The sequence below is a fragment of the Haliotis cracherodii genome, unplaced genomic scaffold (genome assembly GCF_022045235.1).
Source record: "Haliotis cracherodii isolate W230 unplaced genomic scaffold, xgHalCrac1.p SCAF_2, whole genome shotgun sequence".
NCBI lineage: Eukaryota > Metazoa > Mollusca > Gastropoda > Lepetellida > Haliotidae > Haliotis > Haliotis cracherodii.
The window spans coordinates 51,783,283-51,808,605 of record NW_027266275.1 but is presented as its reverse complement, the minus strand read 5'-3'; the positions used below and the strand labels follow the sequence as shown (position 1 = coordinate 51,808,605).

The following is a 25,323-nucleotide window of genomic DNA, read 5'->3' as shown; positions in this document are numbered from 1 at the left end:
GTATTGCAGAAGATAGTGTGCACCAGTCACCTCACACTGCTTTTGGTCATGCCTTATTGGCCAGCTCTGAGTTGGTTCACCACACTCATCCAACTAGCAGACAGTAGGTTTTACTGTCTATCTCACAGGCTCGATCTTCTTCTTTAATAATCTCACTGCCAGTTGCTTGATCCATCGCTCGACATCCTCAATCTGTGTGTTTGGCGCATTTTCAGAAATTTTCAGTTACTCCAGGCGGGTAGCCAAAGTCTATCTCTTAGTCTTCTCCACAACGGATTGCTGATTATCTTCACCATCTCTGGTCGTCCCGTAAGCTGCAGGGCTCTACCTTAGCTACATACTTGGCTGGGATAAATTCCGTTGTCACGATTACTACAGACATAACAGTGTCCTTATTGGCCAAATTACATTCCTTGATTCTGGCATACAAGTGTGGTGGATCAGTCTTTTCGATTTCATCACCCAAACCTTGGATCTAAACATCATACTGTGTCATATCACTTCAACTGATTACTAACCACTTGCCAAGAAAACCTTGACAACTATTTTCTTCATAGCTCTCGAGAAGTTGCCCGAGACATAACATATTTTTAAATTTTGTATGGGAATGAGTTCCTGGGTTTGACCTGGGATTTCATCGCCAAACATCATCTTAGACATGAACAACCAGATCGGTTATGTACTATTCCACGTTGGACGTCTATTTTGAATCCTGAGGATATCGAAGACATGCTCTTTGTATTTGTCTTGATGCATTGAAAACCAGGAAGAGGCTTTTTATCCCGCTTTCTACTGCAGCAGTAATGTGTAAGTGTCCCGTACCACGATTTCGTTCTGGCTTCTTTCGGTTATTCTCTGAGCCTACGCTTTTGCCGGCTTACCAGCTCCGGTCGCCTCCAACCAGCACGAAACTCGTGCCATCGCCTCTACTGTGGCTTTACACTGTATTTGTACTAAGGCTGCAATTATGGAAGGATGCTACTGGAAATCTAATACAGATTTCACGTCCCATCATCTTCGAGACATTTCTGTCACTGATGCCCAAGGTCTACACCAATCTGGACCCATGGTGCTTGAACAACAGGTGTCTCCATAACACATCAGCGCAGATAGTTGACGCGTACCTGCTTTTTTGCTCTTCATCATGAAGACGCCACATGGCACAGCCGGTTACAGGTGTCCCCATCTTTTTCCACTCATCTTTGCTTTGAGCATATGTTGTTTTGTAATGGTTCGACAATCCTTAAGTGGATATAGTCAATTGTTCCTCTTTTCGTCTGAACGTATTGATTCAGTTCCTTCATGGGTTTGAGGGTTCGACGAAGCATTAAAAGAGATGCCATGTGGGTTGCTCCTTTTCATCCGTGGGAGATAAGATAACCCAGTCTTGTAGAATTAATTCACTGGATCTCGTTCTGAATCAGAGTAAGTCGTAGTTTGTATTGTTTGGCTTTACGATTATGCTATCCTTTGTTGAACATGTTCCACATTTAGTACTTTGTTTTTCCTGTTTATGTCTTAGGGTCACAACACTTTGTGAAGTGTTTTATCCCTATTCACGAGCTTTGTCTATCAGACACTAGACAGTGATAGTTTATGTAGTTTTGTATCCTTTTTTAGCTCCAGCTTCCTTGTGTATGTCCTACGGTTGTTGCCTTTAATAGTTAGGCTAAGGAGTACCGCCCCACCTTCCAACCATGGGGATAATGCATGGTGTGAGAAGGGATAAGTTTGGATATTTTTCAATAAACTGTACATTTCTATACTTATCCTTTCTCACACGTTATATGTCCACCCGTCCATCCCCGCATCACACTTCCCTTAGCCTACAAGCTTAAGAAACAGAATGAGCTGGCTGGGGAATCATGTGTTTAGCATGTGTTGGTCAATCAGCATACAGAATGTATGTGATTCAGATTGTTTGGAATTGACCATGGTGATATGAGGTATGTTTGGATGAACTGCTTTCTTTTAGCACGTTTTCCACTTAGGATGAAAGAAGAAAGAGAAATGCATAGTGTGCGATAGGATAAATATACATTCTTTTTCAGATTAAATCCTCCTTGGGACACTTATTGCATTTTCCAGGCTGCAGAAAATCTACATGACATGTTGTAACTATTTTGTTCCTAATAAAATATTACCACACTAAAAAAACAACGTTTTTTGTGTATGATGTACGACCACCCAAACAGGGCCTCACCGTATCTGGCACCACACACCAAGGGGAGCAACTCACATCCAAATCACTTTCAACATGTCATCTGTCAAGTCAAGACGTACATGAGAGAGCTCAGATTTTTTCCTTTGAACCAATCGATTGAACGATCCCAGTTGAAGACATGGCTGAACAAACTGTATGTGTGGTAAATTCCCTTTTCTTTCTGCAAAGGCGTAACACCATGCATTTCCTTTAAGTTTGATGTTGTAACTTTGGCGTCCATGCTTACGAGGCACGTCCATTCTAATCGTAATGGCGGCGCTTGGTAGTCATCATTGCTTTTGATACTTTAACTCATGATCGTTTATAAAAACGACATGGTTGTTCATTATCATTACATTGTAAACTACATATTTCCTATTATAACCTGAAGTTCTAAATGAAAAGAGACTATTAAAAAGTCTCAACAAAATTTTAACTCAGGCTTTCTCTGTAAAACGGACATCAGAAGCTTGTATTTTATAAAAAAATTACTAGCTCCTTAATAACGTATATATATTATATCGTATATGACATTACGCCTTTGCACGGCACCTTAATGTTTGTTTCTGTTATATCTCTTGCACTTATACATGAAACATACATGCACACCGGCTCTAAAAAATTAACGGTCTCTTACAGGCCTTCAAATTGTGTTCCGGCTGTGAAGCCAGTATCCCGCCTCAAGACAATCACGAAAAGTGCATTCGTTGTCAGGCTGAACTAGGTCTTGATGACCAAGCTTGCCCTATCTGCATAAGCTCCACCCCCAAGGCGTCCAAGAGTCGCCATGCGGACTTGGCCTCAGGGACGACTCTAGATCGAGATCGCTCTCCAGCGGAGGGGTTGCGGGCGCCGACCCCTTCACTTCCTCCGCGCCTGTTTTCCAGGCAGAGCCGGAGGCCGAGGCTTCGACCTGTGGTTCCGTGCCCAGTGGTCAGGTGGGTTCTCTCGGCTCGGAGACTAGGGATGTGGAGTCGATGGAGGAGGGAGAGGAAAGTTCGGAGACCCCTGCAGCGTTTTCCTTCGCTTCCTCTCTGCGACACGTGCGGGACAAAATTGTCCAGGTACTGCCGCAGGTGGCTGCCCCCGCTCCCTAGTCAGACCCGTCTGAGTTCTGCCTTCCGGGGGACGCGTTTTCTCCTTGCAAGCCGCCCCAGGTGCGACTCCGTATTCTGTCATCGTTGGCGCACGAGGTCATCCATCATCTGTTGTCGGGTAACCGAAAAAAGTTCGACCTCCCCGAACTTAGTAAACGGTACCCTATGGAAGAGGACCGGGATTTCGAGGTACCTTCGGTCGACGAATGGACATCAGTGACCCTGGGTGGGTCTTCAAGCAGGGCCGGCAATTGCCTCCCTTCCCACTCTGTGGCACCGAGCTGAAGGCGGCTTACGCCTGCTTCGAGGAGCAGTTCCGTAACAAGGCAACAGCTTTGGATTACGGTCCACAAGTAGCCAGATCGAAAGGGCGGTTATGTCATCCGTACCTCGACGACTGGTTACTACGAGCACTATCTCACCACATGAGCCAGATTGCTACACAAGAGGTGTTAGACATTCTGATTATGCTCGGGTGGATAGTCAACTTAAAGAAGTCGGGTCTGAACCCAGCTCAGAATCTGACCTTCTTGGGGGTGAATTTCAACACACAGAGAGGGATTGATCCCTAACTCAAGACCGCACTGCCAAGGAGCGTAACCTTACAGTTCCTTATCTCCAACAGGCACACTGCTCGTACTTGGCTTCAGTTGCTAGGCAACATGGCGGCGACAGTGGATGTGGTTTGGAGAGCGGGCTTGAGAATGCGACCCATTCAACAAGCGTTGCGCCAGTTATGGGCGAACTTGGAGGACCTCGAGACGATGCTAGAGACCCTGACATGGTTCATTACACACCTTCAGTGGTGGACCGAGGACGGGAATCTGTCCCGGGGGCTCCCCCTCGACACTCCCTCTCCGTCTCTCACAGTTCAAACAGACGCGCCACTCTCCGGCTGGGGAGGTGTTCTGAACGATCACACTGCATCGGGACCATGGTCCGAGCAAGAGATCTCACTGCACATCAATGTGCTCGAACTGAGAGGCGAGGACAGGATCTGACCGAATGTTCGGCGGATCAGTCCCCCTTGGGAATTGTCAATCGTTCATGATTGGCTGTCCGGTCCTTCCTTTTGGGATCTATCGTCTCTCTCCCTTCAGCTGTTGAGCTGGAAGGCGGCGTTCCTTGTGGCGGTGACGTCCGGTAGACGGGTAGGCGACATTCACAGCCTTCCTCGTCGGGGACCTCTGCAAGACATGCTCATGTCTTGGATGTCTGCAAGATTCTCAAGGTCTATATCAGCAAGACTAAGGATATCCTTAAGGATAACCAATTATTCTGCTGCTACGGCCGTGGGAAGGCCTGTATGGCCTATACACACACAGGGAGGGACCCCCCTGAGGGGCTGAAGGCTCATTCGGTTAGAGCAGTGGCTACGTCCAAAGCGTACGCCGCGGCTCTGCCCATTGAGGAGATCTGCTCAGCGGCTATTTGGATCCGGCCGAGCACGTTCATCAAACATTACCAACTCGATAAACACTCTGCAGACGGATGCTTTTTACCTAAGTAATCTTTGGGAGTCTGTCTTTATGGAATAAGTGCCCCAAGGAGGATTTAATCTGAAAGAGACTTTTATAAACCTGTAGAGATTATGAATTCTCTGATGAAATCCTCCTTGGGGCACGGCCACCCACCGCCCCACATTCCGTCTGCAAGAGGACATATTGAAAGTGATTTGGATGTGAGTTGCTCCGCTTGGCGTGTGGCACCAGATAGGGTGAGGCCCTGTTTGGGTGGTCGTACATCATACACAAAAAACGTTGTTTTTTTAGTGTGGTAATATTTTTTTTGAACAAAATAGTTACATGTCATGTAGATTTTCTGCAGCCTGGAAAATGCAATAAGTGTCCCAAGGAGGATTTCATCAGAGAAGTCATAACCTCTACAGGTTTGTAAAAATTTATTGTACAATTTTCAGACTTAATGATTACATTTGCTGTTTAAATTTTGAAAAGAATGTTGTATTTCATTTAAAGACATCAACATATATAATGCATTTCATGATTTCTGTTCCAGGCTGAGAGAGAACGAGAACGTCTCAGACACAAAGAGCGTGCTCTACGTGATGAGGAGAGAAGGAGACTGTCTGAAATTGAGAGACAACGATCAAGACAGAAGCAGATTCACTTACGTCAGCGAGAGGAAGCTATTCGACTTGAACAAGAAAAAGATAGACTTAGGTATTTATAAATAGTGCATGGAATAGAAGTAGGGTATTTGAGTTCTTACTGTTGCTATCAGTGTCTACACATAGACAGTAAACTGCCCTATTTATTAACCAACACACACCTTTCCTTCTTTGAATATGTATGACACTACTGTGTTGATCTGTTTAAACAGACAAGAGCGAGAGAAGCTTGAGCGAGAACGTATTGAAACAGAAAGACTGCACCTGGTACGAGAAAGACTGGAGAGGGAGAGACTTGAGCAACTCAGGCTGGAACAGCGAAGGTGAGGAGGAGTTAGCCATCTATTGTGTTGGTGTGGAGACAAATATAACAGTCTCAAGTATTTGAAAAGATTTGCCAAGATAAAGGTTGGATAGGATCACTTGATTTGTAAGCAGCCCAACTGCTTAAGTGGGTTTATTGTTTTTAGATTTTTTTCTCTTGTATTGACATGAACTGATAAACTATTCTCCGGACACATTATGCAAACACTAGTTGAAACTGTTTTCATAGATGGAAATGAGAAAAATGCATTGTTTGGAGGCTAGATTTGATGTTTTACATTAATCGGACGTAACATTCTTGATATTTAAGTTAACACCCTGCTGCCAATATGAAAGACATTTTGTTTATTCTAACTTACAGATTAGATGACCAACGCAGAGCAGCAAAGAGAACGTTTGACAGTCGTGGAGGTCGGCATGACGACGACGACTACTGGAGCAGCCCCCCTAAACGGTCCATGTCAGATAGATTTGATAATTACGGTGATTCTAGGTGTGTAACAAACAGCCTATAGTTTTCATTAGTTAAAGCTTGGTTGTCCTTTTGACATGAAGTCACCATATGTATGATTTTAACATCCTTGTATGCAAACAACTTGAAAGTGTTATTCTGATGAGTGAAATTCAGTGCACAACAATCAAGATTGTTTCCTCTTTTCAGACGAGAGAATCGTTTTGACCGCAGTGGCAATGCAGATAGGAAGGTGGAGCGGTATGAGAGGCGAGATAGTCGTAATACAGATACTCGAGGTTCTAACCGAAATGATAGAAGGGATTTACCAGCACAACATGGACGTGAGAGGGAAGAACGACATGGAGACGGCTTTGGAGAAGCCCAGAGGTAATTCTGTGTTTATTAAAGGATAGCCCAAGTAGGGATCTACAGTACTCCAGTCAGGTGGTTACTTTGTGTGTCATCGTACCCCAATGACCTGAGGAATTGTTGGTACAATGAACCAATAATTTGCCTGCAATATAGAGGTCTTTGATAGGCATTTAGAAGGTAGAGGAACATGAGTACATGACACATTTTATGGACAGCAACTTCTTCTATTCTTTGTCACGACATTTCAGAGCTACTTCTTGCTCCTCCATCAGGGGAATGCTGAGTAAGTGCGTAGAATTAATATATACTCACATGCAAAAAAAACGCAACTCGAGTATGCAGTATACATGTTATTTATTTTCAACAGTAAAGGCAAGAAATACTAATAGGGCAAGATTGACAAAAATTTGACTGAAGACAGTACAATGGATTATAAGGCAGATGACATAATTGTTTTTTTCAAAGGTTAAGGGCTTACACAGTTTCGGGTCAATACCCAAAATGTCCGTCAATACCTGGTGTGACCACCATTAGCATTGATCACTGCCACACATCTCCTGTACATAGTGGATCGGACAATTTGTGAAGGCCCTAAGGATCCTCCTGCACACATCCAAAGCAGCTGTGCATAGTTCATCGGCAGTTGTAGGGACTGGGCGCACATTGTGCAGACCCCTTTGAACCTCATCCCACAAGTGTTCGATGGGATTCAGATCAGGGCTGAGGGCTGGCCACGGTAGAACACAGATGTTGTGTTGTTGCAGAAAGGCCATGGTAGCTCTGGCAACATGGGGACGAGCGTTGTCCTGCAGGAAAATGTGTTGTTGATGTTGTGCAAAAAATGGAACAACGTTGGGTCTGATCACTTGGTCGATATAAGGCTGAGCAGTGACGCCGTGTCCCCGACCCTGACCAACATTCAGAAAGCACATGGGTCCAAGCCTCGCATTAAGTCCAATCCCTGCCCATATCATGACGCTAGGTCCACCCCATGGATTCCTTTCCACAACGTTTCTGTCAGCGAAACGATCACCTCGCCGCCGCCAAATTCTGACTCTTCTGTCTGAATGGGAGACACAAAAGCGACTTTTATCAGAGAAGATGACACACCTCCACTCACAATGACGTCAATTGCGATGACCCTGGGCCCACTGAAGTCGTGCTTGTCGATGCCATGGTTGGAGAACAGGACGATGTGCTGGTCGGCGACATCTGAGGTTGTTTGAACTGAGACGTCCGATCACAGTGTCCCGTCTAATGTGTCGATTATGTGTTCCTGTGGTCTGTCAAGCACTTTCACTTGCAGTTAGGAACGGATGTCGCTGGTGTTGAGGGGTAATCTGCTGATCTTGTCGAGGTGTGGTGACCTTAGGACGACCATTCCGAGGAAGGTCATCTGTGGTCTGTGTAGCATTGTATCGATGCCGGAGACGGTAAATTGTGGTTATGTTAACGTTGAAATGACTGGCAACATCTTGGACAGACTCTCCAGCTTCCAAACGTCCGATAGCCTGGTTTTTCTGAATTTGAGTTAGGTGTGGCATTGTTGACCAAGGAGTGGTAGGTCCACGAATTAACCACAGTATTGTACCCACTACAGTTTGTGACAGTTCGTGCATTTTCGATTGCGCGAGAAATGGGTGCATGATACCCACATATTCATTGAAATGGTGTGTTTTGGCGATTCGTTTTTTATGTTATTTTATTTTTAAAATATTGATAACACCATCAGGCTTCACTACATGCTAAATTTATGGTTACATGTTTGTTACCTATTTGCTTAAAACCACTTGCGTTTCTTTTGCGTGTGAGTATATATAACCTTGTTAGCTCACCTGGTTTGAAGGACCAAGGTGAGCTTATTCCATACCGTGGCGTCTGTCAACAATTTTTTTAAACGGCTTCTGCTTCTGAACCACTAATTGGAAATTAACGATATTTGACTGGAAACATCCCTAGGTGGTGGGGATTCAAAATGGTACAAATGGTAGTGCTGACCCCCGAGGGGACTGAGGGCCGGGGTCAAATAGGGGTAATTTGGGTATATTGCTTTAAACAACTTCTTCTCTGGAACTAAAAGATAGATATCAACCATATTTGGTTGGAAGCATTCTCAGGTAGCCGTAGCGGGATTTAAAATTGTACAATTGGTGGGGCTGAGACAACCAAGGGGCTGAGGGGCGGGGCGAAATAGGGGTGATTTAATTTATTCTCCGGTGGTGAGAATTCAAAATTGTACAAATCGAAGGGCTGATCACCCGATAAGAGGCGGGGTGGAATAGGGGTAAGATATCAACAATGTTTAGTTGGAATCATTCTCCAATGGTTGGGATTCAAATTTGAGAAATTGTAAATGCTGACAGAGTCAAAATTACCAAATATTTGCAGTATTATCTACAGTCCGTTTGACTCCAAATGAGAACGATGAATTGCAAAATAACTCGAAATCCAGAAAAGTGTATGAAACATCAATACGGTACTTGACCATGAATACCCTGTACCCAACAAAATCTGAATTTTGTTTAATTTAAGACCCATGACGGATGAAGTTCTTTAAGAAACTATATTGTAATTTTGTATAGAAATGTGTACATGACACGTAGGGGGGCAAACCGTGGAAGGAACAGCGCAAGCACGTAATTCAGATCGATAACACACTCAAAACACTGGATGCAACCCATGCCGCTTCACTCGCACCAAAGAGTTCGCATTTTATTTAGTCATGGTAGAATGGAGATAAACATACTCTGTTTTCAATGGAATGCTAGGTTACCTGTAGATTTAACAGCGCTAAATTTAACATTTAAAACCTCACGCTGCATGTTCGGTTCAAAATTCAATTTAGTGCGGTTAAATCAACAGGTAGCTCTACATTGAGAACACAGTATGTTTATCTACTAATTCACCTGATGAAGGAGGAAGAAGTAGCTATGAAACGTCAGGAAGAAAGCTGCAATATAGCGGAGGAGTAAAACAACATTTCGTTCTCTCAGTGCAGGATATTCTTCATGATTCACAATTAACCTAAGGCAACTCTAATTGCCATCTAAAAAACAAAACCAACAAATTTCCTCTCTGATTTTCATTTTGTTCATGATGTTACTTAAGGTGTTGGCATTCACATTATTAACACTCTTGCAATGAAGATGTAAACTTATACATTTTTCTTTTCTGGAATATTTTAATTGGCAATTTCAAAGTTTATTTATTGTCTTGGACTTAGTTTTCCTTCTTCGTGCTCCTGTTTTAATGCATATTCTTCATGCGACATCAAGATGCTTCTTTGAAACCATTTAGAAATATCGGGATCAAGTACAGATGTTTAGTTATGCCACTTAACTTGATGTAAATGTAGATCTATGTGAATCTACCTGCTATGGTTAATGTGGATTTGTGAGCATCTACCTATCTTCAGATATTCTGAAACTAGAAACCCCAGAGATGAGAGACGAGACACACGGACGCACAATCGCCAGGATGAGAACAGACGAGATTTCAACAAAGGTAGAGATGATGACGGACGGACCACTAGATTACCTCAACGCCATGATTCTCGGAGTGACTGGAAATCAGATAGAGGTAAGAATGTAAATAAAGGATTTGGAGGGGTGGTGGTAGATGTACTTCAATATTTATGTGGCTGCAGGCAGATTATACCTTGTTTCAATTCCAGAACATTGTTATAGTCTAATAAGAGTGTTTGAGGTTACAGACACAAGGATGGTTGTAGCAAGTGGACGTGAAACCTGGCAGGGACAAAGTGGCTCTGGGGTGCAAGATGACAGACGTGGCAAGAATTATAATTCTGGATCTAGTATGATATCAAGTGAGTTTGGCCATTTTAGATTTGACTGTCGATTTGCAATCAAACACAGACCAATAATTAGCTCACTCAACTCTTTGAACATGTTTGTCATATTTATGAGTTATTATATTTACAGATGGTGCTAATTCCAATCAGCGTCAGTCGTGGGGAAATACCACAGACCGTAGCAAGATTGATCAGTCCTGGGGCCATGGTGTTGTGGACAACTCTGGAGCTCGAGGAGGAGCCAGTGGTGGTGACCGGTGGATGGGCGTCCAGAGTACACACAGTGACCGAGGAGGAGGGTTCAACTTGGGGGGAAATCTGATGAACAACATTGGGGGACCAGGACTGTACATGGCTACTGCCCCACAAAACACAAACCTTATGATGATGGGTGGAATAACCAGAAAACCAGAGGCACGCTATTTGCAGCAAGGAACAGTCCGCAGATTCTAGATGGAATGTTGTCTTAATGGGTAGTTTGGTCAGGATGTTTGCACACAGATGTGTTCATGTATGATAAATAGCATTTTCTGACAAGTATGTGATCTGCTAAGATTCTTTAACAGGAATTTTATCAGTTTCCTCATTTGGTGATATTGTGAAAAGAATGGATATGAATTGCAGGAAAAATAACATATGTTGCTGTTTGTTCATGATGTGTGATGAATGTGCTTATGTATGATATTCTGCATTATTGGATATTTCAAGCAATGTATTTACAACAGCTAAACAATGTTGGACTTGATTCATGTATCATTGAAAACTCACACTACCTATTTGATACACATGCATTTTGTAATCACCACAGGATTTTGTAAATTGGAAGAAACAGTGTGTGTATAATCATTGTATTTCCTCAGTCCTGATTTGTGTTGCAGTGTTGTAGAAATATATTCACAAACACTATTGTCAGGCACTATGATTCTGTGGTACTAATAGAATTTTGCTTTACAGTGTAATTAGCAGCATTTTTTAGTCTTTTTGTATCTCATATTTTTCAGCTTTTGTACAAATGTGAATTACATGTCCAACTATGTCAACATATTTGTATATACCCATTATTCATCACCAGCTGTATCAATAAACAGATTTCCATTATTTTTGTCCATTGTGAAGGAAAATCATATTTTATTAATTGTTGTATACTTGTTATCATGTCTCTACATTTTAGGTGATATATTTTATGATCTTGTTAGAATGTTGTTTGAACAGCATATTTCTAATTGACATCCATTAAATTCTCATCATATTTCCGTTTTTTGTTTTTGACGACATATCTGGTAACGAACTGAGGCTAAGTATCTCCACTGCACTTGATGGCATTCATTAGAAGGATTTTAAATTGTGCTCTTCCCTGATACAACCATGAAAACAGTTATTTATTTGCTTTCATGGAATATGTTTATCATTTGTTGATAGAGACTTAAAAGGAGCTGAGCATGTTTCATGGTGAAATTACTGAAATTGGCATCTTTATCACATTTAAAACACTTGTGTGGCATTGGTGGGCCAAGGTGCCATGACATAACTGAAGTTTGTTCAAAGTAGCTTACTTGCGCATGCAGATTCCAAGGCAGAATAAGACCCCCAAACTGCATGCTTCTTGTACAAGTCTACTCAGTAGGATTGGATGGTTACAAGATATTGCTTATTATTTGAATGTCATTGCTTCATACAACTTGGGTCTGGATTTGCCTGTTTCTCATTTGATTATTTTAAGGTTGCAGCATAAAACTATATATACACTCACTTCACAGCAGACAGGGCTGTTGCAGCATACAACTATATATACACTCACTTCACAGCAGACAGGGCTGTTGCAGCATACAACTATATATACACTCACTTCACAGCAGACAGGGCTGTTGCAGCATAAAACTATATATACACTCACTTCACAGCAGACAGGGCTGTTGCAGCATAAAACTATATATACACTCACTTCACAGCAGACAGGGCTGTTGCAGCATAAAACTATATATACACTCACTTCACAGCAGACAGGGCTGTTGCAGCATACAACTATATATACACTCACTTCACAGCAGACAGGGCTGTGGGGTAGCCTGATGGATACAGTGTTCACTCACACCTGTCTCAGGTTTGAACTGAGTACAATAGGTGAAACCTGTTCTTGGTGTCCCAAGCCATGATACAGATGGAATAATGATGTAGCCCAGCTTATCATCATACACACATATTTTCAAAGTCTTTTTGAATTATTGCTGACTATTAGGTGTAACACCATATACACTTGATACATTTGCCAAATTCTGTTCTGGTGTGTTATTTCAAGTTTCATTCAACATATTTTTGTCACATTATCACATCCACCAAACCTAGATATTGAGCAGTCTGTAGTTATACACCGGTATGGTATAAGTCTTTATAAATGCATGACACAGGCTTGGTAAGCAACTCCCTGTAAATACTGATGATTGGACAAGTAATAAATCAGGCACGTCAAAGATTATATTCAAATAGCACAGTGTACCAGTAACACTGAACGAGATTATTATGCTCTGCCAAGCAAATGTAGAAATCAATACACATCCACCTCCCTCAAGTCTACCTCATCAAACATTGAGAGACGAGAAGAAATACACCCCAGTGGACCTACATGATTGTCAATGGTACTAGGCGTATTAGGTACTAGAACTGCAAGTTTTAAAGCCCTGAGCGTCGTCGTTCAAAGCGATATGATTGCTATGGTGATTGTGACTCCCAAGTATTAACATAGACTTACGACAGTCTTAGGTTGTTTTTTTGTACAACTGCAGCCTGGGCTGTAATTAAGCCCCTTTGTGCTTATTTAATTGAGAAACTTTTTATTCAAATTTAAGCCATGGGCTTAATAGCGAAAATGAAAAAAAAACACAACAGGAAGAAAGGATATTCAGAGTTTAATGAAACAATACTCACAAATTGAATCACAAAGCAATACTTTAACCAACGTTTAAGGGTCCAAGTGTCTTGTAAATGTGGAAACCTCTTACAGCACTTAAGGTGCAACACTGGTGCAACACTGGTGCAAATTGGCCATTTATATGCGTGCTACAACACATGCTGAATAAAAACATTTCCAATACCCCCTAGCTTTGGACAGTAATTCAGTTACACCATAGCATTCCCATTAAGATGAGTCACAAGTCGAAGACATTTACCGCTGTAGCAAAACCCAAAAAACATGTATTGTGTAGACAGACCTAGGATTATCATCAGGGCAAAAGGGATCCTTATTCTCACACCTTCAACTACTGGTTAATTGGTGCAACCTTTTGACTCCTTGAGCTAAGATGGTAAAATGATTTTTCTAGTTCAGATTTCGCTCTTGGTTAAGACATTCTTTTGACTGAAATCTCAAACTGAACTGATGTTGGTGGATGAGGTAGATCATTTAATGATGTACTTTGTCATGAAATGTAACAGCAGATAGTTGGAATTTAACATTGTATATGAATTCCCAATCTCATTAAAATCAGATCTTAGTTCTCGCTATTGCTAAACAAAGATTTGTGGACATCCCATTACGGGTCATGTCAGAACGAACTTTCATCCGACCAATCAAAGCGTCGCTTACCAGATCATGAAAGTGACAGTCGGAATGTGTTTTCTCAACATGCAACCTCAAAAACGTTAAAACGGGGTATTCCGAACGACAGTTACAGCCAATACGACCGATTCCGTCAAAATGATCGTCTGTCTCTTGCTTCCGTAGGATAAACATTTGAAAGGAGGAGGCGTTGCACAGTACATGGGAAGCAGTGCAATACAATCGTAACCATATATTAGACATTCCGGATTGTTCTTTTCGGTTTTCAAAATTTTAATCGAGAACTGTGTCAACATATTTTTCAAGCATAGTCTGAAATGGAAGTCGCTAGATTGATACGAGAGCCATAAAGTTCGAGAAAGCTGTTTTCTAATTAGCTGATGTCGACTTCTTGTTCTTAGTTTCAGTGGTCAGTCAATGTTTGCGAAAGGTTATTCTGATGTGACCCGTAATGGGATGTCCTCAGATCTTTGTTTAGCGGCAGCGAGAACTTAGATCTGATTTTAGTGAGATTGATGAATTCCCTTTAGGAATTGGGAGAGGGGGTGGTGCAGGATTTGGGGACATGCAGATGCTCCTTGTCTTCAGGATGAGAAGAAACATTGTATGAAGATACAACAGACAACACAGGACTGATTATGCTTATTGTAGGTTTATTCATCTTTTATATACAAATAAGCATTATTAATCACTTTAAGAGATCTTTGTGTGCGGCTCCAATTGGCGTAAACAATAATACTGATGAAATACATGTGACACAAGCCTAGATTTGCAATTGGAAAGATTTTTCAGTGCTACAGATAGTTATTATAGTATGTACAGTTGGCCAAGTGAAGAGACAGTATTTGAAGATAAATCAACAAGCAGGGTAATGACACATCAACTGCAAACTGCTGCAATGCTACATCTTGGAAATGGAATACAATTTATAGTTTTAATATCACAGCCGTGGACTACACAGAAATACCCAAACAAAATGGCATTCATGAACTAAAACTTAAAAGATATTATCCATTTGTGTATATTCTACAAGTAAGGTTACAGTGTGTGTTTTGCATCATTTGGTTGGTCCTGTTTTAAACAAAACAAACAAAAATAATATATAAACCACAACAACAAATGTATCTCCCAAATAATCATGTAACAGTGAAATGAACAGCTGACAGAGCAGAGTGAACTCCATCGGCTGTAAAAGTTAATACTTAACAATCATTATATAATTAACTTCAACGGTACTGGTTTCTCTGATATTTTTATTTGACTTGTATGCCTAGACTTTACTGATAGCCCTGGAGTTTAAGGGTGGTTGGGTAGCGGGTGCGATGGGTCATGCACTTGTCTCTGTCAATGAAGAGACTGTTCTTCTTGCAAGAGATCTCCTTCTCTAGAGTCATACGGTTGTCCTGGAGATCCTTCAAGGAGTTGACAGCATCGTTCAGCTTGGCCTGGAGGGCATCAACTGACTGGCAGATCTCATTTACCTCACCAACGAGCCTGCAGGAGTGAAATAGGAAGGAATTATTAACAAATGCCAATTGATACTGATATCAGATCATCCTGTTCTGCATCTTAATAACTAAAATATAATAATATAATAAAAATGCTTTTTGTTTCAATGAAAATGAAATAAATATACTATCTGAATTTCTGTACAGAAAACAACAGATTTGTGATAACCTCCATTTGTGACTGACCCGTGAAGATCTGGGTTAGAATAGGTCTTCAGCAACCCATGCTTGTCATAAGAGGCAACTTACAGGATTGGGTGGTCAGACTCGCTGACTTGCTTGATGCATGTCATTGTATCCCAATTGCTAGATCAATGCTCAACTTAACCATATCTGACTTCTGTGTTTGAAGTTAAATTGTACATACTGGTATTGCACAGGGTCTCTGCACAGATCGACTCCTGGACGGAATGTTCTGTTCTGGAGGCGAGTTTGAGCAACCTTGAGTGGGTCCTCCTTGTCCCGAATGGCCCTCTTCAAATTCTCAATATTCTTCTCCTGGCTGCTGATCTCATCACACACCTGCACACAAAGAAACAATCTAGCTCTTACTTCTGAAGCAAGGAAACACATGCACATCTTCAGGTGAAAACATTTTGTCACTGTTACTTTCTCCATGATGCAAATGGACGAGAGTAATACACAATGACCTAAAGAAAATCAATGAAATGCGGTGGCCACTACAAGTTAGAGATAGGCACATTTAAACAAATGTGAGAATGATTAAAAACATTAAAATATTTTCAGACATACATAATTTTCATTTAACATGTGTTTTAAGGACTTTGGTACTTCAAATAAGAGGCAAATCTACAGGTCTGCACACCTCCTCATGCACTTCCCAATTTATGGTGATCAATATATGTCTAACAAGGCTTGCACCCCTGTAATAAACTGGGTGTGTGATTTATGACTGGAATGGCAAAATAACGCCAAATTCGACATGAAAGTCTCTTCAACATGACACTGTATTTCATAATTATCTGTCCTTGGTTTTTGACATGAGGCATGGCAACGAGACCCATACACCACATTTGTTTAACTGTCACTCCTAACATGTCCACTCCTCAAATACAGCTTTCTATGACTCCCATATACTGATATGGATAATCATATACCTATGAAATATATGAAGCACTTTTGCATGTGTGACCGAGTCAACATAACATGGTCATTTCCAAGGGGTTTAATAACCTGACATATATTACATCCCCTGCCAGGCTGATCTGGCTTGTCAATGCATTTTCAATGGGCGATCACTATCAGCCTGGGTGGTAAGAAATTGGAGTTATGTCCCTTTGTGCATCGTCTGCTTGTATGGCTTTCCAGTGACAATGTCTTCCCAACAAGGTAAAATAGATGTTGCATATAGATGTTCTTGTTTGCTTTGAATACCACAAATTTAAGACAAACCCATTCAAATATATTGATATGGGCTGAACAAATTATTGTGATAGAAAGCCTGACCTTGTGAAGATTTTCCTCAAGCTTGGTCTTGGCATCCTCCATGTCCTCAACACGTTTCTGGTAAGCAACATCCACTGCATCACACTGTTCCCGCATGTCACGGGATGTGTCCTCCACGATGTTGTCTATGAGGGTTCGCAGCTGGATGGAGGCCATTCGCTCATGCTCAGCTCGTACGATGTTGTCGTGTGAAAACTGAGCCCAGGACTCGGGGGTGGATTGGCTGGAAATGTGGTGATTATTTAGTGATCACAAGTGTTCATTCATACTACTAATGTGCTTTTCCAAAACTGTATTATATTTGGCTCATTTTTCTTGAGAAAGGATAAACATATACAAATACTGGTATGAGTAGGATTGTTATGCTTAAGTTAGGAATTGAATGGTCGGTTTTAAGTGCCTATTGGTAAAAACAAATAATGATTTTGATAATAAAAGAGAGCCCTTTTCAATGATGCAATCAAATACTGTCTCTGTGACACCATTTTGTATTTCGCTTACATTTCTTGGAACTTAGCTGCTCCAGGGTAGAACTGTTTGTGAGTGTGGTGATTTCGGAGTGATGCACATTTTGTGTCAATTTCCAATGCTTCCTTTTTATCACTCCAATCCATTTCCAGATCCTGCTTTGCATTTCTGTTCTGCCTTGAACAAGAAATGAAAATTGTTTATGCACCATGTCAAAGTATAATTAATCTGAAAAGAGAAACTTCAAGGTGAATAATTCTGAAAACATTGTAAGCTTTGATATTTAGTCTGTTTTTAATGATAATGAGAAAAAATTATAATTTTTATGAAATTGGGATATCTTACTTTATCTGTGCATCAGCTTGACCAATTGTTCTCTGAAGAAGATCTTGAACATTGTTGATTATCTCCACCTCCTGAAATGAAAAACATTGATATCTTATATATACAAATATGATTTTTGACACACAAATTTTGTTTTGGGTAGAACAGATGTACCCAATATTGTGAACCTCCAATGTTTGGCCATATGTAAGAGAAAATGGTTTGGGATCTTGGCGTATAACTATTTTCACGATATTCCTTAATTTGCACTTTATTGAAGCTTGTAAATTTAGTGATTGAGTATGGTTTTATCCCACTTTTAGCAACATTCCAGCAATATCATGGTGGGGGGCACCAGATGTAACTTTAGTAGAATGTTATTAAGGTGTGAACTGTTGCTGTGCATTTGCACCCAGTAGATCCCATATAGTTAAAACAGATCAGTAAGGATAGACTGCAGTATTTGGGTCCCCTGACACCCGATCAGTACATAGTTATGATGGCAGCTATATATGTAATTACATGACCAGTTATAATTCTGACTATGCATTTGGTATAAGATACACTACAATCAAAGATGATTGGCTCGAAGGCTAACCATGCAACACCTTTCAATCATACCTTTAATAATGACAGTTCTGGGTCATCCTGAACCAGATCCACTCCCTGTCTCCTTTGCCTACAGTTGAGATTGTCTGTTGCAATATGGAGAGGTACTTCAGTGGCACGGAGGGCATTCTCCAGACGCTTTTTCTGGGCAAGCAACAAGTCTGTTTCAGAAATAACATCACCAATTTCTCTTTCCAATTCGAATTTCCAGAAGTGGATATCTTGGACTCTTTCGTTCAGCTTCTTGGTCACCTCGGACTGTGTTTTGTTTGTTGTTGCTTCAGTTTCATTTGAAACTCTCTTTGATTCGTGGCGCAACTTTTCCGCCCCATCTCTGTCAACAAACGATTGGTAGTATTTCGAGTAGTTACTTTCGTGCCATTCTGAAGGATTGTACTTAGCCGACCTAAATCCTTCGGTGGATATGCCCATGTTGTTTCCAGTGTTGCCAGTGTAAACTGTCTCCATTCCATTATTAATAGAGCCTGATTCTGACTTCAGAACAGGCCTTTCAGGAGGAATCTCACGGCTCAGAAGTGTTGCCGTCGCCATACTTGCCTATTGTGTGCTGCGAGTGTTCTTTGAGAGTTACTTTTCCCCTCCTTTAGTAATCTACATGGGCTAGACGTGAGGAGAAACAGGATAAACGTTGCTTAGAGATCCCCGGCAACCATCAGCGGAAGTTTGTTTGTTGTCACTATGGAAGCTAAAGCGCCACCTACATTCGTAACTGCGGGTGAAAAGATTAAAAGCTCCTTACAGCGACATTTGCACACGAGAGGGTAAGCGATTGTGTCACGCGTTGTGATGGAGCTTCGGTGGGTGAGGAAAGCACTTAGACTGGTTCCCGTTAGGGCCTGCGACTGGCTTGGAAAGGCGATCGAGCAGCTGTCATTATCATGCTTGATTATGACAATTTATTGTTTATTTGTAAAAAAACATCGGCATAGTTTTAATGACAAATGACTATTGTATGTTCGAACAAGGAGATTGCAACAACCTTCACTGTTCCTTGATTTTTACATAAGACGTTTTTTTTTGTTATCGGACTATTATTTTGTTGACACTGGCCCAAACCTCTAAGGTGCTGCAGCATTCGCTGTACAGAGTAACGTGTAGTATCCGTTACTGCCCCTAGAACATGTATATATGTATTTAATAAAGGTACCACCTCCTCATTCCGTTCATACCCATTCTCGTTACAAGTAAGCTATACTTATCTCAGCTCTGAGATTGAGAGACTTAAGGACTGAGCATGAGAACCCCCTTGGGTACGCGGGATGCTGAGCCCTGTCTTATGGATGCCGCAGTGCATTTCGCTGGATGACAAGAAATGCGTGTCTTTTACACGGATGCCAATATCTCAATGTTGAAATCTATTTTCGTCTTGGTTTCTTGCAAAATGTGACAAATCAATATATAGGATGCTTGGTAATGCATTTTATGTGGAAATCCCAATGAAATTTACTTGTACCAGCTATGTACACTGATACGTCTCTCGATTTGGATGCCAAGACAAATTAAGTGGTATGCCAGATGCCTGGGGTGAGGTTGGCACCCTCAGTTATCCTTAAGGAATCTTTATGCATAACTTTCGGAAACAATACTAAGTAATCAGCCATGATTAAACCTGCAATTTTCCTTAAAAATGCAGCGTTATCAAAACAGGGATAAGTCACACAAAAACTTGTCTATTTCAATACGCTTATTTTTACGAACCAAATTCGCATTCAAATTATGTGATGAAGTTCTAAGTTTACAGAATTGTCTTTCATTCAAATCTGTTAAACAATTTTCTGCTTGCTCTATATAAAAAGACATAATCCAATGCATTGTCAACGGTTGAAAAACACTGTTAATTAACCTATTGTAATATTACAAAAGGGGTCAAGCTTGCTGCTGCTGGTGGTTATTGTGTAGTGTGTTCATTGTGTACAATGTATGCTGGTCTTTAACCCGCGCTGAGAACACCATTTAATTCAAAGCGCCCCGCTGTTCGTCACGAAAGAGACTAATTTGGATTAACAGAATCGGATATAGTTATTAAATAAGAAACATAGCTGAAGTATTGATACTCACTAATTCGTGCCCAGACACCACATCGAAGCATCAGAATAGCGATCATGATTAGTTATAGCGTTACACGTTTGTTGAGACGTTGCTTTACCTCTCACTCACCAATATGCAGACGGTGGTCTGTAATAATCTACTCCGGACAATTCAGTGATTGATATATGCATTACAGGAGCAACGTCGACGTCGGTGTACGATGCCGGCACGTCAACGAGTCCAAGTTTTCAAACAGCGTTTTGGGAAAGGAGAGGTGTATTTAATGTTTTTAAGCAATACGCGTTATAATTCGTGTTACTTTGTTGAAATCAAATGTATATACGTTCACGTTAAGTATTCCAGACCATCTATAAACTTTCCAAAAGTGTAAATACTGAGTAGGTTTCAAAAGCTGGGCGCAAGGGATGGGGTACAGGACCATTCAACTAATGTTCAATATTAACAACCTCGAGGACGGACTCGCACAGCCTTCGGCATCGTCTGCGATATTTTTTTTTTTTTTTTTGCTATTATTATTATTTGTTACAAGGTCCTGTAGGGGGGCACGGGTGGCCCAGTCGCCAAAGGCGCCGCAATTCGCTGTGCAGACGTCCTTATGATTGTGGGTTCGAATCCCGGTTGGCCCCGATTATGTTTCTAGGTTTGTCAGCACTATACCCGTGCTCGTGGGTTTCACCGAATGGGTAAACATCGAAGACCTGCATCACTTCGGGCTTTGATTCAGCCATGGGCCAGTCAATGGACACACTCGGAGGTTGAACTTACCCATGATGTCTAAACCGGAAACTCCGCTCATCATTGTAATGTCTGCTGGTCTTAAATATTTCTTGTATGGACTGGTGTTAATAAGTTGTTTATTAAATCTTCCTGAAGGATGTCTATGTTGATCCACCTTCCCAAAGAGTGAGTGAGTGAGTGAGTGAATTGGGTTTAACGCCACTTTTAACTGTATTCCAGTTATATCACGGCGTGTCAGCTTGATGTGGGAGGAAAGCCCGAAGTGATGCAGGTCTAAGACGTTTACCCCCCTGGTGAAACCCTCGAGCACGGGTAAGGTGCTGACAAACCTAGAAACATAATGGGGGCGAACCTGGATTCGAACCCACAATCATCCAGCGTGCCCAAGGGACGCAACTCTGCACAGCAAATTGCACAGAGCTGTTATTTCCAAGAGACATCACGGTTTCATGTTCGAGAGATGTCTTGTGAATATGGAAAGGGATTTTGTCGCTTTTATGTACATATGCCCCAGATGACCAATGTACAATGATATGATACTCTGTGATAAAGCAACATACTTAATCAGTGCTGAGAGAACTATCAACATTAGGATATTACCAATAGGGAACGGATATAAGTGACATTATTGTCAGTAAGCAATGAATTATTTTATGCTGATTAGCTGGTGCGTTCCAATTATGCCATTGCTTGCGAAGATACCCACAGCAACGTGACATCATATGAAATGAAGACGAGGTCATCCATTGTTCATGACGTCACAAAAGATTTACAGCGACGTCGTTGCAACAATAGAGCCAGTATATCAACACACAATTTTCTGCGTTTTCTTAGATCAAAAGGGTCATATATAATTAGAAAGGGTCATATATAATTAGGGGAGGTGGGCAGTAATATCGCATAAAGGTTATTTTTTTCATTTTCCCTTTAGAGGGACCATATATCTTCAATCATTGGTCGTGCTTGTATTTACTTCGATAGCATTTTTTCGAGGCATGTGATGTTTTGTATCAAGATTTTTGCAATTATGTTCTGATTATCAAACTAAAACGTCGATTGAACATTTATCAACAACACCTTAACTGGGTGCCGCCTACGGGAGCCTATGGGCGACATGATTGTGTATTCGATCAACGGCAGGGAACACACAGTCGAGGGATGCTTATGACGAGGCCATGTTTCCTTTACAGCTGCTGTCCTGCAGAAATTTTACGTTCGCTTCAGCGATTATTGACGCATTGATTGGTGGAGTTGATCCCTCGCATCAAACTTTTCTTGTTATATTTCATTTGCTTTTTCGACGAACGAACGCTGAAAGAACAACCAGGTTGAAACCCCCACCACCTATACCCCTACCCACCATCTCTGGTATAAACTGGAAACACAGCTATCAAATTTCATTTACACTTGTTAAATAATAACAAAATATCTCTCTGTCTCTCTGAAACCAGCATTAGGGAGACCGTATATAAAAACTAGCATAGGGAGACCATATTTTGTTGTATATTTAGAAGGACATATTGTTGACCTCCACGAGCTGGTAGAAGGTGTGGTTTTGAAGATGCCGCTGCTGTAATGAACGTCGACGATGTTGCAGTCGCTTGTGTGCTTGAGGGAACGCCTGTCTCTTGTAGGGTCTTCAAAGTAACGTAGGGCACCACTTGTGCTTTTAAAAATTTCAGAGCCAACGAACCAGTCGTTGGAGCCACGAGCAAACATCTCAGTAGTCTCCCCTGTAATATCCGAGAAGGCTTCGCCAGATTGATCGTCGTAGATGAGGTTAGAGTTTTGTTCGGCGACACCATGGGCGAGTTCATGAGCAATAACGTCTTGGTTGACCAGTGGATAGAAAGTGTCTTGACCATCGCCGAATGTGAGGCTGCTGCCGTCCCAGAAGGCATTCTCGTAGTTTGTGCTGTAATGGACAAAAAGAACCGGCTTGAAGTTTGGTGCCAAAAGTCATGGCGTCCAGGACGGGGGAGTAGGGTCCGTTGATAGGTAGGTAGCCGTCAGCGCAGGTGTAGGTGGAGGCGACGCGGTTGTTCCTATTTGTACCTTGTTTCAGGTCCACCACTTTGACGTAGTCGTTCTCCAGAGTGAAGGTGGAGCCGCTGACGTTGGTGATGAGGCAGAGAGGAGGAACGCCGTACACATACTTGTCAACTTGTCCGTCTGTAGTGGGGCCTGCTGTTGTCTGTTCACCTGTAGTGCGACCTGCTGTTGTCTGTTCGTCTGTAGTGGGGCATGCTGTTGTCTGTTCGTCTGTAGTGCGGCTTGCTGTTGTCTGTTCGTCTGTAGTGCGGCCTACTGTTGTCTGTCCGTCTGTAGTGCGACCTGTTGTTGTCCGTTCGTCTGTAGTGGGGCCTGGTTTTGTCCGTTCGTCTGTAGTGCGGCCTGCTGTTGTCTGTTCGTGTGTAGTGCGGCCTAATATTATCTGTCCGTCTGTAGTGGGGCCTGTTGTCTGTTCATCTGTAGTGCGGTCCACTGTTGTCTGTTCGTCTGTAGTGCGGTCTGCTTTTGTCTGTTCATCTGTAGTGGGGCCTGCTGTTGTCTGTTCATCTGTAGTGCAGCCCGCTGTTGTCTGTTCGTCTGTAGTGCGGCCTAATGTTGTCTGTTCGCCTGTAGTGGAGCCTGCTGTTGTCCGTTCGTCTGTAGTGGAGCCTGCTGTTGTCTGTTCGTCTGTAGTGCGGCTTGCTGTTGTCTGTTTGTCTGTAGTGCGGCCTAATGTTGTCTGTTCGTCTGTAGTGCGGCCTACTGTTGTCTGTAGTGGGGCCTGCTGTTGTCTGTCCGTCTGTAGTGCGGCCTGCTGTTGTCTGTTCGTGTGTAGTGCGGCCTAATGTTGTCTGTTCATCTGTAGTGGACCCAGCTGTTGTCTGTTCGTCTGTAGTGGGGCCTGCTGTTGTCTGTTCGTCTGTAGTGCGGCCTGCTGTTGTCTGTTCGTCTATTGTGGGACATGCTGTTGTCTGTTCGTCTGTAGTGCGGCCTGCTGTTGTCTGTTCATCTGTAGTGCGGCCTGCTGTTGTCTGTTCGTCTGTCGTGGGGCCTGCTGTTGTCTGTTCGTCTGTTGTGGGGCCTGCTGTTGTCTGTTCGTCTGTAGTGCGGCCTGCTGTTGTCTGTTCGTCTGTAGTGGGGCCTGCTGTTGTCTGTTCAGCTGTAGTGGGGCCTGCTGTTGTCTGTTGGTCTGTAGTGCGGCCTGCTGTTGTCTGTTCGTCTGTAGTGCGGCCTGCTGTTGTCTGTTCGTCTGTAGTGGGGCTTCCTGCTTGGGGTTGCAGTGTCTGGTTCAAGGAGGTGCTCTCGCCAGAACACTCATCATCCCCAAGAGATTGTCTGCGGTGCCTGGCGTCTTTCTACAGCTTTATTCTGGATATTGTTGAACGTAAGTACAACACTGAGGTCACAGGGACGACGAAGTAGCAGGGAGACTGGGCTTGTCGCCGTTCATGTAGAAGAAGTTGATTTCATAGGTCACACGAGCCACGCCGTCTTTCCTCACGTAAACGTTCTTTTTTGCCTTGAATTTAAGGAGTTGAGACTCCTTGACACCCTCCTGGTTGAACGCTGTTCCCGCCACATTGCCCTGTGTCTGCACACAACCCTCAGGGTTGGGGATATCTTCCTCCAGAGATGTGAAAAGTTCACCACTCACAACGCCAGTGTAACCGAGGCTGGGGTTGACGTCGGCGGCCACACTCCCCCCCTCGCTGTCTTGAGGGACTGCCCGGGGACGATGGCGTTCTTACCGTGGAGCCCCAGCTCTGAACACAGATTCCTCACGACTGGCGTGGAATCGGGGCCGAGTTTCAGGCGTCGGGCAACGTCAGCAACGTTTAAACGTCGTGCTGCCTCGTTTCTGCACACGATCAAGGCGAGTAGATAGAAACATATTCAGTTAGTAATGATCCACGTAGTGCTTTAGAATGTTTAATGTATTTAGTTGAAATGAAACTATTTCCACAATTGCTATATGTTTCATATTGCGACAAAACTACACAAATAAGGCATATTAGAGTCTGTTGGCCCTTCTTATTAAGTATTAAGTTTCGTTACTTAGAAATATTTTAGAAACGATTTAAGAATATAATGTCAAAGATACACGCACATATTCAAGGCAATTCCTGTAAGTATTATTGACCTATAAACACAATTACTAATATCCCGTATACATAATTCACCACTAAGACTTTAGAGATTTAATAT

At 42.3% G+C, this 25,323-nt stretch overlaps 2 protein-coding genes and 1 pseudogene across 3 annotated transcripts in view; 1 reads left to right on the top strand and 2 right to left on the bottom strand.

The window, feature by feature from the left end:
* Nucleotides 1-11,554, top strand: part of LOC139468202 (scaffold attachment factor B2-like) — a 32,985-nt gene extending 21,431 nt beyond the window's left edge. The window contains exons 13-19 of one of the 2 annotated variants that reach the window (XM_071250015.1): nucleotides 5,317-5,480; nucleotides 5,641-5,751; nucleotides 6,114-6,245; nucleotides 6,414-6,593; nucleotides 10,009-10,157; nucleotides 10,291-10,404; nucleotides 10,520-11,554. In XM_071250015.1, the coding sequence (XP_071106116.1) occupies nucleotides 5,317-5,480; nucleotides 5,641-5,751; nucleotides 6,114-6,245; nucleotides 6,414-6,593; nucleotides 10,009-10,157; nucleotides 10,291-10,404; nucleotides 10,520-10,842 (1,173 nt within the window). In that variant the 3' untranslated portion in view covers nucleotides 10,843-11,554. Of the gene's footprint in view, nucleotides 1-5,316; nucleotides 5,481-5,640; nucleotides 5,752-6,113; nucleotides 6,246-6,413; nucleotides 6,594-9,993; nucleotides 10,158-10,290; nucleotides 10,405-10,519 lie in introns of both variants that reach the window. The other variant, XM_071250014.1, reaches the window with a different exon arrangement.
* A 3,024-nt stretch (nucleotides 11,555-14,578) lies between these two features.
* On the bottom strand, nucleotides 14,579-19,002 carry LOC139468201 (tektin-4-like). The gene is made up of 6 exons (XM_071250013.1): nucleotides 18,331-19,002; nucleotides 17,731-17,801; nucleotides 17,419-17,562; nucleotides 16,918-17,140; nucleotides 15,818-15,972; nucleotides 14,579-15,436 (listed from the first exon to the last, which is right to left on the bottom strand). The coding sequence occupies exons 1-6, from the start codon at nucleotides 18,868-18,870 to the stop codon at nucleotides 15,220-15,222; spliced, it is 1,350 nt and encodes a 449-aa protein (XP_071106114.1). The 5' UTR covers nucleotides 18,871-19,002; the 3' UTR covers nucleotides 14,579-15,219.
* Nucleotides 19,003-22,633: 3,631 nt separating this feature from the next.
* Nucleotides 22,634-24,999, bottom strand: LOC139467663 (uncharacterized; annotated as a pseudogene).
* Between the last annotated feature and the right edge of the window lie 324 nt (nucleotides 25,000-25,323).

Coding starts and splice junctions, on each gene's coding strand:
- LOC139468201 (XM_071250013.1), bottom strand. CDS start 18,870: ATGGCGACGGCAACACTTCTGAGCCGTGAGATTCCTCCTGAAAGGCCT. Junction 17,563..17,730: donor CAAGCTGATGCACAGATAAA/GTAAGATATCCC, acceptor TTCTTGTTCAAG/GCAGAACAGAAATGCAAAGC. Junction 17,141..17,418: donor GCAGCTAAGTTCCAAGAAAT/GTAAGCGAAATA, acceptor CCACATTTCCAG/CCAATCCACCCCCGAGTCCT.